General features: G+C 46.5%; 1 protein-coding gene across 1 annotated transcript; it reads right to left on the bottom strand.

Annotated features, from left to right (window-relative positions):
* Positions 1 to 11,132: 11,132 nt before the first annotated feature.
* Positions 11,133 to 11,330, bottom strand: MYCGRDRAFT_31017 (uncharacterized protein; the record flags this gene model as incomplete). Its single annotated transcript, XM_003846982.1, has 1 exon — positions 11,133 to 11,330. A coding segment is annotated over one exon (198 nt), but the record flags the coding sequence as incomplete, so codon positions are not given.
* Between the last annotated feature and the right edge of the window lie 2,767 nt (positions 11,331 to 14,097).

The raw sequence follows: 14,097 nt of genomic DNA, 5'->3' as shown, positions 1-14,097 counted from the left end.
TACGTCTCTTCCTTCTATTTAAGCCGTAATATATTTATATACCCCTAAGTATAATTTAACGATTATAGTATAGGCTAGCTATACCGATCTACCGACGCTATAGCTATAGGAGCAATATCGCGATATTACGTAGGCGCCTTAATATTAGCTATAAGCGCCTCTAGAACTAAGTACTTCCGAGTTAATCTTAGTACCTCTTAGGACGATACTATACCTTAAGCGATATTACCGATAGCGTACGTAGGCGCTCTAGACTTAGCGTACTACTACGCTCTAGACTCGACCGTACTTATATACGCTAGACTCGACCGTACTTAGGTACGCTAGATTAGTACTTAGGTACTCTAGACTACGATAAGTATACGGATATACTCTAGACTCGGAAAACCTATATCCTACGCTAGCGCGTAAGCTCGAATATTCTCCTTACCGCTAGTACTACTATAAGTACGTACTTCGAATTCCTATACGACCTTAGCGTTACGCTAGTATACGTACTCCCGTCTTAGACGAGAAAGAGATTAAGGAATAAGGGACATATACGTAGAATAGATTAGATAAGGCGAGGACAATAGTAACGAGTAGACTCCGACCGTCGTAAGGCGCCCGTATATCTATATTCTATACGAGTAGGCTCCTTAGTTCGCTACCTAATACCCTTACGTAGAAAACGATATATACCGAGTATAACCGCTTACCTAAGTAGGACTTAACTATCGACTTCTCGTTTAAAGCTATTAATATTATCGACTCGTTTATGCCCTACTAGTACCTAACTAATACCTACTCCTAGTATAACGTTTCCTCTATTTTCTTACGAATCGCGCGGTAAACTAATTAGCTACTACTCCGTTACTTTTATATAGGCCGATATTTAGCGAACCCTCTCTTCTACGTCTACCGATACGACCGCTCTCCCTCGATCGACTCTTTACTATCTACGCCTTTACCTCTACCCTTACTAGCTACGCCGACCGCTCCGACTAAAACTAAAATAGCCCGTAGTAATACTACCTCCCCCGAGCGTAGCGCCTTAAAGTATAGGCCGGCGAAGGTTCGTCGCTCCTTCCTACCGGAAGACTTCGATACTAAAGGACTAGGCGAAGAAGAAGAGGAGTCTTAGACTTAAGGATAAGAGCCGACTCTATATTAGCGCTATATAGAGCTAGCTAAGAAGAAAGAGGAAGGCCTACCTTAAATAGATACCGTAGCCTTCGACCTTAGAGCCTTCTTTAACGATAGTAAAGTCTTCTCTAGCCCTACTAGCGCTATAGACCCTATACTAGTCCCTAAGGTCCGTATTAAACTTCTAGACGGACTAGTTACGACTCTCGCCCTTAGTATCCTCGCTAATATAATAGTCGAGCGTTTTAAGGCTTTCGTTAAAAAGAACCCTATAATCGCTTATTAGCTAGTAGGATCTATCTATTAATCTTTTAACGAAACCCTCTAGAACTAAGATGTCCTTTACGAGAGCTACGAGATATAGCGACTCCGGTTCGACGCTTACTACGTTAACTATTAGCTCGCTCTAGATAAAATTAAGGACCTTAACCGCGTAATTTAGAGCGATAATAAGGATAGGCTAATCCTTAAATATAAGAACTAAGCCGAGGCCTTTTATAAGACTATTAAGGAGCGCGAAGAAGGTCTTACGCGTACCGAGTAAGAAATTAATACCCTTATCGCTAAAGCCGAGTAGAGTTAAGCTACTCTCGTAATAGCTAAAGGATCCGGCGATACGTAAGACGTACTTAAGGCTCGTATTAAGTAGCTTAAGAAAACCCTCGGTAAGCGAGTAGTAACATTTAACCCTCCGTTAGGATATTAACGTTTAGCCCGATCGCTCTCGCTTAAGCGACGAGTAAATACTACTATAGTACTACCTCCGCGACTAGCGGTACCGGTTTTATACCGGTATTAATCTCGAAATCCTAGGTTTCTAAGCTATAGCGAGCCTAGCTTAGAGGACGACTTTAGCGACTATCGTCGCGATAGTCGCCGTAATAACCGTCGCGGTAACCGCCGTCGCGACCGCGATAACGATAACGACCGTCGTAGCTACTATTACTCTAGTATACCGATATCGATCGTATCGAACCTTACTACCTACGACCCTACTATATTAAGAGGATATAAAATCGCTCGAGGTATTTAATACCCTAAGAAGTTTATAGGGGGTAAGACTAAGCCTAGATACGAATAATAGCTCCGATCTATAGATATACTTCTTAACGCTACTAAGTTTAGGAGCGTTAAAGACTCCCTCGGATTTATCTACTAATATACCGGTAGTACTATCTAGTAACTACTAAAGTTACGTATACTATCTAGGTTAGACTCCTACGCTAATACTCCGACCTCTCTATACTTTACTACGGTTAAACAACTATTCGTATAGATAAACGTACGCTATATAGACCTAAATCGAGCTAACTATACGAGATCTAAGATAGAGCGCCTAAAATAGGGCAACTCCGAATCGTTTATAGACTTCTATAACTATTACCTCGAACTCCGTCCTTATATAGATTAGACTCTAACCTCCGAACTAGATACCTTAAAAAGGAAGCTAAACTTCCGCTTCCGATAGCGTCTCGTTAGCCTAAGAATTAAGACGGCCGAGGAGCTTATAGAATAATACGATTAAGTCGATATCGACTTCGACGACCTTAAAGCTAATTACCCCCGTAGTACTAAGGCTACTTCTACGGCACTCGAAGCTAATAAGAGTAATAAGGAGCGAGGTTTAAAGCGAGGTAGCGGCTCGCGCTCGTCTACCTTAGCGGCTACTACTACCTCCTCTACGACTAACCCGAGGAAATACGTCCTTATAGATAAGTACCTTAACCTCCCTCGCCTAATAGACGCTAAGCGAAAGCGCTTTTAAGATAAAGACCGCTACTTCCGTTACCGAGAGATTAGTTACCGCCCTTAGTACGACCTCTATCTAATAAAAGGCTTTACCTCTAAGAGCGTTTAGGTACTAAAACCTAGCGCTACCGTAGCTACCGTTAACTCCGCTCGTATCGAAGAAGTCTCTAACTCCTTAACCGATTCCGACTAGGGAAAAGGAGCGTCTACCGCCTCGGCTAGGAAGTAGGTAGACTCGAGACTATTAGTACCGAATAGCTAAAGCTATCGGTAGCTTCCCTATATACTTCGCTCTAGACCGAGGAAACCTTAGAGCCGACTATAGAGCTATACCTCGTACTAAAAGTCGGCCTTTAAGGACGTAAACGATATACCGCTTACCTTAATCCGGGTATAAATACTTCGTTTATTAGTTAAATAGCCGCTAAGGGCTTCGATTACTTCCCTCTAGCCTTATTACGGTCGCTTAGTATAGCCGACGGCTCCTCTACTTCTAAGCGGATTACGTACTATATACTAGTTACTATAAATATCTTAGGCTACCTTAAATAGTTACTTATGTTCGTCGTAGATCTAAACTACGATATAGTACTCGGGCTACCTTAGTTTAATCGATACGAGCTATATATCTACTAGAGTACTAGCCGAGTCGCGTTCGTAGCCGAGTACGCGCTAAGTACCTCCGTAAAAGGCGACATTATTAGCGCGTAATTAATTAACTACTCTTACGTTAAACCGCTAGATTTCTACCCTCGATACTAAACTCTACCTAAAGTCGCCCCTCTCCTCTACCCTAAAGTAGAGCTATAGGCTCCTATAGTTAGTATCGAATATATTACTAGCGGTTCGCCCGTCGAGCTAATAGAGATTAGCGCGCGCGCTATTAAACTAATGTCTTACCGCCCTAACGCTAAAGTCTTTACCTACTAGTTATCGCCTCCGAAGGGACCTTTAGCCTACGTAACTACTATCGAAGATTACGAGAAGTTTATAATAGGCTCTAAATCTACGACCGTAGACGCGGTTAAGAAACTTCCGTAGTACCTATAAGACCTAGCTTACGCCTTTAGCCGCGAGGAAGCCGATATACTATCCCCTTATAAAGAGGGCGTTAATTACTATATCGAGCTTAAGCTAGGTACATCGCTACCCTTCCGGCGTCTATACCGCCTCTTAGGATAAGAAGAAAATATACTAAAGAAGTAGGTTAACGATATACTCGCTAAGAAAATAATTCGCCCTACTACGTCCGAGGTAGCCGCTCTAGTTATCGTCGTTCGTAAGCTAGGCGGTAGATTACGAGTCTATATTAACTATAGGGCTCTTAATGCCGTAACTATTAAGAACCGATATCCGATCCCGCTCGTTTAGGACACCCTTACTCGCCTTAGCTCTAAGAAATACTTTATAAAGCTAGATATTATCGCCGCGTTTAACCGAATACGTATTACCTAGGGGGATAAATATAAAACCGCTTTTACTACGCGTTATAGTTAGTTTAAATGTCTAGCTATACTATTCGGCCTATATAACGTACTAAGTACCTTTTAAGTAGTAATTAACTACTCGCTACGTAAATACCTAGACGACTTCTACTTAGCTTACCTCGATAACGTCCTTATTTTTAGTAATAGCCTCGAAGAGTACGAGAAGTACGTCCGACTAGTTATCGACCGGCTTTACTCTACCGGACTACCTATCGATATCGAGAAGTCTAAGTTCTTCGTTTAAGAAACTAAATACCTAGGCCTTATTATCGGTAAAGATAGTATTAGTATAGACCCTAAGAAGGTAGCCGCCGTCTAAGAATAGGAGACTCCTACCTACGTAAAGGACGTTTAATTATTCCTTAGATTCGCTAATTTCTACCGCCGCTTTATTAAAAAGTTCTTAAAGCTAGCCGTACTATTAATAGCCCTTACGTATATAACTCCCTTAGATCCTAATCGAGACCTATAGGCTAAGCTTCTACCTACGAAGTCTCGATACCTACCGTTCGCTTAGACGCTATAATATTAGTAAGCCTTCGACGAAATAAAGCTCCGCTTTACGAAAGCTCTAGTCCTCGCCTACTTTATACCCGGGCTCGAAACTATCCTAGAAACCGATACTTCTAACTTCGTTACCACGGCCGTACTTTCGTAACGTAATAGGGACGGCGTAATGCGACTAGTTACCTACCTCTCGAAGAAGATGTCGCTAGCTAAATATAACTACGATAAGGAGTTAATAGCTATTATTAAGGCCTTCGAAGAATAGCGACTAGAGCTCGCCTTAGACGATAGTAAACTAGTTAAGGTCCTTTCCGACTATAAGAACCTCGAATACTTTATAACTACTAAAGTATTAAATAGACGATAGGCCCGTTAGGCCGAGTTCTTATTATAATTTAATTTTACTATCTCCTTCGTCTCCGGTAAAAGTAATAGTAAGGTAGACGCCCTTATACGTCTACTATAAGACCTCCCCTCTTTACCGAACGATCCTCGACTATAGTATTAGTATTAGACGATTCTTTAACTAAAGTATCTCGTAGGATACTAGCTAAATATATCTAGCCTTCTCGTTTACGTACTAGAATCCTTACTAGCTCTAGTTTAAACTATTTAGGCTACTTATTAAAGCTAAGCCGGCGCGGAAGTCCGTACCGCTATTTCGTAACTAGCGAAGGGATCTACCGTTCCGCTACTAGGTAAAATTAAGTACTAACCGGACGACGTACGCTCCGAGAACGGTATACTATATATCCGTAACCGGTACGGATCCTAGAGTCTCTATATCCCTAGCGATAGTAACGACGATAAGTCTAGCCTCCGTTCCTCTATACTACGCTTATATTACGAGTTACCTATAGCTAGATACCCTAGCTAAGCTAAAACCTTCGGCCTAGTTAGCCGCTACTTCTTCTAGCTACGAATAGCTCGCTTAATTAGTCGATATATCCGAAATTACGCTTACCGTAATAATAAACTAAGCAACCTCGCTTACTAATCCCTCCTTCGCTCCCTTAAAACGCTAGCTAAACTATAGACCGATGTTATAGTAGACTTCGTTATTAATCTACTACTAAGTAAGAGCTACGCGGATTAAGCGACCTATCGTAACATTATAACCGTTATAGACCGTATAACTAAGGAACGCTACCTAATTCCCGTCTTGTCTATAGAAGCTAATTACTACGTACGTATATTTCTACGCTACGTTTAGTTACGCTATAGCTTCCCTATTAGCTTAGTATCCGATCGTAGTCCTTAATTCGTATCGGCCTTCTAGGCTAGACTCTATAAGATACTAGGAGTCTTACGTAAGCTATCGTCCTCGTATTACCCTAAGACTAATAGTTAATCGGAGAATACTAATAAGATAATAGAAACGTACCTCCGCTCTTTCGTCTCTTACCGCTAAAACGACTAGGTCGACTAGCTACTAATCGTAGAGTTCGCTATAAATAACTATATATCTAAATTAACCGGAGTCTTACTATTCTTCGCGAACATAGGCCGTAATCCTCGTTTTACCGATATCGATATAGAGCTAGAACTTCCGCTTCTCCTATATAGGTAACGATTATTAGCTTAAGCTACGACCGACTTCGCTAAAACGATAAAAACCCTTTATACTTATATATAGTAAGAAATCCGCCTTACTTAAGCCCGCTAAACCGACGTAGCTAACCTATACCGAGAACTATCCGTACTATATAAGGTTAGCGATATAGTACGCTTAAACCGAAAAAACATTAAAACTAAGCGGCTATCTATCTCCCTCGATTATAAGCTTCTTAGACTATATAGGGTTATTAAGGTTATGCCTAGTACCTACCGCCTCGAGCTACTACCGGACCTTAAGATCGACGACATCTTTAATAACGCCCTACTACGACTAGCCTCCGACGACCCCTTACCTAGTTAATCGCTAGCGCCGCTACCGCTAGCCGAAATAGTCCTAGATAGCGACGGTAATACTAACTACGAGGAATACGAGGTAGAGCGAATACTTAATATATATACGCGAAACGTACTAGGAAGGAAAGGTAAGAGTAAGCTATTACCGCCGAGTACTTAATACCTCGTATACTAGAAAGGATATAAGCGTTTAGAGGCTATATAGGAGCCCGCTAAAAACGTCGTTAGATATAGAATAGTAGCGCTAGCTAACTTTTACTACGACTACCCTAAGTTGTCTATTTACGTCGCCTTTAAACTACTACTAGGCTAGGTTCCGAACGAAGCTATTACGTAGGACGACTAAATACGGAACTTACGCCTATAGCCCGTAACGCTACTACCTTTAGGTAGTAGAGGCCTATAGTATACGCTCGTTCGGATTATTATTTATACGCTAGTATCGACTTTAGTCTTACGCCGCGTTAGACTTAATAACTAACGTATCGCGGGTTAATATAGAGTAATACGAGCCTACGACTAGGGCCGCTAGTAGAAGTTAGGCATATATAATAGTTTACCGACCGTCTATTACCTATAAGTAGCTACGCCTACGTAAATAACTATCCGGAATCTAACGTTACCCTTAAGTAGCTACGTCTACGTAAATAACCGTCCGGGCTTACGATTACCTCCTCGAATGTTATAGGAGTTCTCTAACCTCTTATTAGCTAACTATTTCTTAGCGGATTTAGCGTTTCTAGCTTCCGTATAAATCGTTTCCGTAAGTCTTAGATATTCGTACCGCCGTACTTACCGGTCGTAATCTCGTCGCCCTACCGCTATACCGAACAATACCGCGCTCTACTACTACGACACCTCGCCGTCGCCGTAGCTACGTAATATATATACTAGAGCTTACGCTTACCGTACCTTTACTATACTCGCGGGCCTCTCGCCTTTTAAAGGGGGGGGTAGTATTACGGCCGGTCTCCGTACCTACCTCCGGGATACCTAAGGCCGTAACTATTTCTATATATCTTCGAGTCCTTCTTAGACTCTCTTCTATAGCATTATATATAAACTTATCTATTTACCGAGTTATTAGAATTACGTCTCTTCCTTCTATTTAAGCCGTAATAGTAGTAGTATATATACTTAGCCGGGTAAGAGGTTGTTTACGGCTAAGCGGAGTAAGAACGTATAGAAGATATTCTCGATTTCTATAGTTAGCGGAAGGGTAACTCGGTAGGTATTAGTCGAACTTCTCGAAAGGTCTATTAGATTTAGATTAATTAGATGTTCTTTATACTAATTACTTTAAAGTTGCCGTCCCGCGCTAACTTCGGTTTCTCGTAGGAGGTAAGGCTATAGTAGCGAGAGATCTATATCCGCGGGTTAAGGGTTATAACCGGTATTAACGAAGAAGGCTATTACCTATTTAACCCTCTCTACGATACGTTGTTACTATGTTAGAATTTCTTCGTATAAGAAAGGTCGGCCTTAGGTTCCTTCTTATATTAAACTTTTCGAAAAGATAGGTAGAAGAGTAGGAAGATGGGATTTCCGGTCTCTGGAATCTACAGCGGAGCAGTTCGAGAGTTCTGCGCATCCTGATGGAAGGATCGAGAAAGTGTCTAGCGGTTGAGGAGGAGATCGGTCTGATGTAGTTCTCCAGTCTCTTGTTGCTGTTCTCGGATTAGCTATCCGTCTCTGCGTGAAAGGACGACGATAGCTTTCGGCAAATGCTAAGCAGAAAATGAAGAGATGAACTGCATCCCTCGGTCTGACTATGTCTTGGCCACACGGAAGTTGAAATGGAGAAAGGGATAAGCACAGTCGTTAGCATCGATTGACAGGACCGGCACAAAGTGGTGTTCTTTCGTGAGACGGCAGGTAAAAGTCATCATGTCCTTGTACGTTGCGTCGTCTGAGCGACTCTTGCTTGCAGGTCAACGACGAAGTTCACGGCCAGTTGGATCCAGGGATTATATGGCGTAGGGAGGGAGGTGCAGCAATAACTGGTATCCCGTGGTCTCGGCCTTGTTGTTCCTGCAGGGGCAATTGCGAAGGTGTTCTTAGCAAGACTGGCTAGTCTTTCTAATACCTGAGCATGTGCGGGCTTTAGCTTTGGCTTCGGCTTCCTCGGGTATGAATCGTATGCTGTCGCCTGGACTAGAATACCTCGTGAAAAGTTTGATTTACGGACCAGGACTTGTGACGGGTCAGTGCTGCGTGCCTCGGGCAGCTAAGAACGGGGTCAAAGAGCTGCTTGTGCCGCCAATCCACAGCATTCGGAGACGGTTGTAACAGCGGAAGCTGGCCGTCAAAACGTTGGCAGGTGTGTCGCTCTGCGACGAATGTGGAGGGTCCATCGGAAGTCCGCTTCTTCTTCTTCTTCTTCTTCTTCTTCGCGGATCATTCATCACTGCGGCTGAAAGAGGATGGCTGGGAGGAGTGGGAGGAGGATTGGATTGATTAGTACGAGGACGAGGACGAGGCGTGGGAAGATGATGAGACGGGCCATATTGGGTGAGGTAAGGGGCCATATGAAATCGTGCAGAGGGCGGAGAAACATCTCAAGCAGCGCCGCAAGGAGCAATGTCTGGGCGGGTGTGGACTTCCAGAACGATGGGACCAGGGATAATTTCGAGGGACCAGCGTGGGAGCCCACGTTGGCCAAGATGAATGCGAATGCCGGCATTTGACCACTCAACTACCGACTATCAGCTATTGCTGTCGGCCAGCGCCACCACATCGACCCGGCGCATTGAAATCATCAATGCGCGAAAGGCGCAGAGATCTGGATGTGCTGGTGCGGACACTGCACAGATTGACGTCTGCTATCTCCCTCGGAAGCACAGCGGACCGATAGCTACAAATCCAGGACGAGGAGCAAGCATCACTCAACACAAGGTTCAAGTGAAGACGAGGCTGGTTGGCACGACTTGAGCGTGGTCCAAGTTGCCGGAGCTCTCCTACGAGCAGACGGCAATCTACCCTGAATGAAGCCTCTGGCATCAACCAGAATCATCCGTGAGGTGTCTCTTCTCGGCGCCCGGTCCAACGCCGTCTTCTTTGGGAGGCCTCAACTCGTCTCGAAGCTTTCGCTGTGTCAGCTGGCAAACGAATGTAAAGACCGCTCAGATGAAGCACAGACCTACCAATCAATAATCGGAAAACCGCATTGCATCACGCTCTGGACCTCAAAACACAGCTGACACCTCCCAGGACTTACTTACAGATCTGAAGTCAGGAATTCAACTACGCCTTATCCAGCGCCTCCTCGCCACCCCATTCAGCCCCAAAGAAGAAGCAGAAGTCAAAATCTACCATGGCAAGACGCCGCTTATCTCCAAGCGAAGCCGAGTACGGCAGGGCTATAGAGGATCGCAGCCCTCGTACTGGTGCTGGTCAACGGCATTCTCTTCTCGCGGGAGCTGGAGCAGAACCCTGGGAACGAAGAGAGCGAGCACCTCCGCGGAGCTTAGAAGCGCAGAAGAAAATCTAGCACTTCCTTTCTCCAATGAGACTTCGAAAATGATTGGCTCCGGGCTTGATTCAGTGTCTCGTCAGCCGCTCAAGCAACTGAGCTGTGGAAGGCAAGGGCTGCATGTATGCCTCCATCGCAGTATTCATCGCAGCATTCATCGTTGTCCGGGATCAACGGTCTGTCTGTCCATCTTTCCGTTCGACTCGCCCCGCTGAACCCGTTCGTTCAAATACAGTGTAGCTGGCCGTGGGCGTGGGAGTGGCAATTCTGTGAAGACCATTTGCGTCAGCGATACGCCTGTTTGTCGAGTGGGCGCGTATATAAAGGCGGTCAACTCACCTCTCCACCCGCAGCCCGCGCCTCGGATGTAGCAGCAGGACTGGTAGAGCCAGTCGCCGGGGTACGCAGGGATTCCGCCAGCCTTGGTAGCGATGGACTGGTGGTTGGAGCGGATGGTCGAAAGTAGCGAGTCACGATTGTGAGGAGGTGGGTTGGAGATGTGGTGACAGTCGAGGAAAGCCTTGGGCTGAGATCCAGTCCAAGCTGGGACTGAGGGATGGTCATCATGTTGTCCGATGGCGTAGCATGTCTCTCCCTGCAATTCCGTCCGTGACTCTGTGCACAGACGCAAGTGGACAGCAGATCATATCCGCGGAGATGTCCTCGCAAGAATGCTGGGGCATGCCAACATCGTTGCTCTCAGCCATACTCTTGAAGTCTCAAATGCTCGTGATTTCTGTGGTGGCAGGCAGGCAGGATTGTCGAGTGCGCCGCTGCGCTGGTTGTATGCGTGCTCGTGTCGAGTCGTGCGTTCACTCCGGTCGTGTATGAGCTCTCCTTGATCGCGGATGTTCTCAACCTTGTCAACCTCCAGCTCCTCCAATCTCGCTAGTCTCCAAACACGTACGCAACAGCTCCTCCGCCTTCTTCGGCAGCTCTCCAACAAACACGATCACTATGTTCGTAGCATCTCCCATTTCCGCCTCTTGTTGTCGCGATGCCATCACCGGCAGCTTGGACGCTGGGTGCACAACTTCCAGCCCCCGGAGGATGGTGGCCGCGTCGTTCGTGACAGCTAGGTCAACATTCGAGTCGTTGTTGTTTGCTGTGCTGGCTGTCGTGCTCACTGCGCCATTATTCGAGTCTGTTGTTGCTCTGCGAGCTGGCTGTCGAGCCGCTGAGTCGGTGGTCATGGTCGTTCGTGCGCGTGTTGCGTGCCTCGGTGTGTAGTTCTTGAAATTCTTCTGCGGGAATACCCCTGTCAAAATCCTGACAAACCTGTAGAATATAGAACTATAACACTCCGGGATATCGCAAAAGCATTTGTGCAGCAGGCAATAACTTTGATCTGGTCGTTGCCCAGCTGTCTGTCCTGATTCAAGCAAGCACCAAGGTAAGGACAGAAGACACAGATACTCATCAATCACCCACAGGATCATTGGGAGCCGAACGTATGTGTTACGACGAGGTCGAAGTACGCGGATGTAGGGAGATAGCAACGAACATGGTCGTCCGTGGTGAGCTGGGGAGGTTGGGGTATTGCAAAGCCGCCAGAAACATTAGGAATGCTTTTATTCGATTGCTTGGAGACGTAGAATAGGCATTAAAAGATACAACGAGAAGAAATGCGCTTCTGGCAGCCTGAAAACAGCCAGGATATTCAAGCTGGCGGCCTCGTACAGACTTGCAAACACTCCCGCCGCATTTCGCATGAGGTTTGGAACTTCCGCCTTCCATAAGGATTCTGCAACAACGCTTCCTTCATTAATTCCACCTCGTCCAATCCTCCCTAGAGCTTCTCCGCCTTTTATGAAGGTACCTTGGCAATATCCTACCTCGTCGAACCCTCCATCTGAAATGCGATGCACCATGAGGACTGTGGCTGGGAGAGCCTGTAATCCAGCAACACGCAGTCTATTGGAGGAGATATTAACGTTCACGAGGTTTCTCAGAGATTGCTGAAAGTGCCAGATGCTAGGTGGAGCTTAAGTCTTCGTTTCTTGTATACTTGTCCAGACGTTTCGCTTTGCATCTCGTACTCAGCAGGAGCTCGGTTTGTTATGGGCGTAAGCAACTCGGCGCAGCTGTGTCCATTTGCGCGACGCAATCTGGAGTTGCAACGGGCGCTTCTCCGCAACGTCGTGAGGGATTGTATACACTGCGTTCCTCAGTCATAGCGAGGAGAATGTGTGTATACTGCTTAAGCTTACAATAGAAGAAGTTCCGCTTAAGTTCTACCGCTTTACAATTGCCAAAGCTGTCCCGAGCGACTGCATGCCCTCCCGCATCTATGGCATGCTCGTAAAAGCTGGGGAGATTTTTTCCGGGACGGCACTCTGGATCCCAAGGATCTCGATCCGTGTGATGTTGTCACAATCGCTTTCGATGAGGATGACCGCGCCCGCCCTGCCATCCATTCAACTCCGCCTCCCGAAGAACCACCATCAACAGAACCGACATCACCATAACCATCATCGCCAGACCCAGCCTCGCCAGAATCAGCATCGTCAGAGCCAGCATCATCTACAGAGCGGGAATTCCGTTCATCGGCTATCATCAGGGCCAGTCCCTTCGTCACCAATCCCGAGCACTAGATGATCGCGCTACAGCCAGCTCGCCATAGCAGACACGCTACGGAATAGTCAGTCTTCGCAATCTCGTAGCGAGAGATATCCCACATGGTCGAATTCTTCGCTTTTTCTAGGCAGCATACTGCCCCCATCGCATACCACATCGCACCAAAACGTCGGAATGCCGGTCGAGCGATCACGGAGTAGGTAGCAACTTGGACGCTCCACCTTACAGCAACGACGCCATCGCTACCCCGTCTCATCCGCCTCTCCAGCAGTACAGCGAATTCAAAGCTGCCGAAGCAGACGAACAGACCTCCTATCTCGTCACTCTCCGAACCCTTAACGACCGACCTTATCCGAGATGGACTCTTCCATGCCATCTGCCATAGAGTGCATAGCCCTGAATCCGCCGCCGTCCTCGCCGCTGTACAGGCCGGAGTCCGCGGACTGCGGATCGAAATGCAGCAGACTTCGGGGAAGGAAAATCAGAGCACCTTGCGGGTTCCGGCTCCGAGTCAGGGATCCGTTGACATGGCCATCAATTCTCACATGGTCGTCGTTGTCGCCCTGCACATAAGCCATCCTTCTAACGAGGTCTATATCATTTTCCCGCCTCGTTAACATCGTCCATTTCCAGTCCCCAAGCAAGACCTCTTCTCAGTGGTGGACGCCGTCAATTGGATGAAGGTCTGGTGAGTTGAGTGGACACTTCTCGATGAATCAATGCGGATGAGTGAATACGGCTTGATCCAGGACGTCGAAGACAGGGTTGATCGATCCGAGAAAGATTTGACTAATCGAAGTCGAGCGAGACCATGCGGAATGGTGAATGACTTACAGTCGACTGGGCTTCGGATAGCAGATGACCGTCTTGTCGATCGCAGTGTCGCTCCAGAGGAGGATGGTCCTTGATCGCAAAGCCTCCACCCAGCAATGATTTCTTCCAGCAGCGTTGCTCGTCGCCAAAACTCTTGCTATGACGAAACAAGGATTTTGCTACGACGGCTCCTTAATGGCACTGGCACTGCAGAGTAGCGCCATCTCGCCTATATAAGCCGGTAGCACACCAAGTGATAGCCGAGCGGTGAAATGGTGTTCGGCAGACAGGCGCACGGGACACGCTTCGTAGAATAAGCACCACGTTTCTAAGCCATGGCCAACGGGAGGTGGCCTGAGCAGGGACCTGAAGCCTCGGCAGAGCTTTTGAAGATATGGCTAGATAGAAGGGGTGGAGGCAGCGGGGAGTGGCGGAGCGGGAATGATGAGGCCAGGC

This window comes from Zymoseptoria tritici, chromosome 19, assembly GCF_000219625.1.
Source record: "Zymoseptoria tritici IPO323 chromosome 19, whole genome shotgun sequence".
Lineage (NCBI taxonomy): Eukaryota > Fungi > Ascomycota > Dothideomycetes > Mycosphaerellales > Mycosphaerellaceae > Zymoseptoria > Zymoseptoria tritici.
The sequence above is the reverse complement of the archived record's forward strand: the minus strand, read 5'-3'. Positions and strand labels throughout refer to the sequence as shown.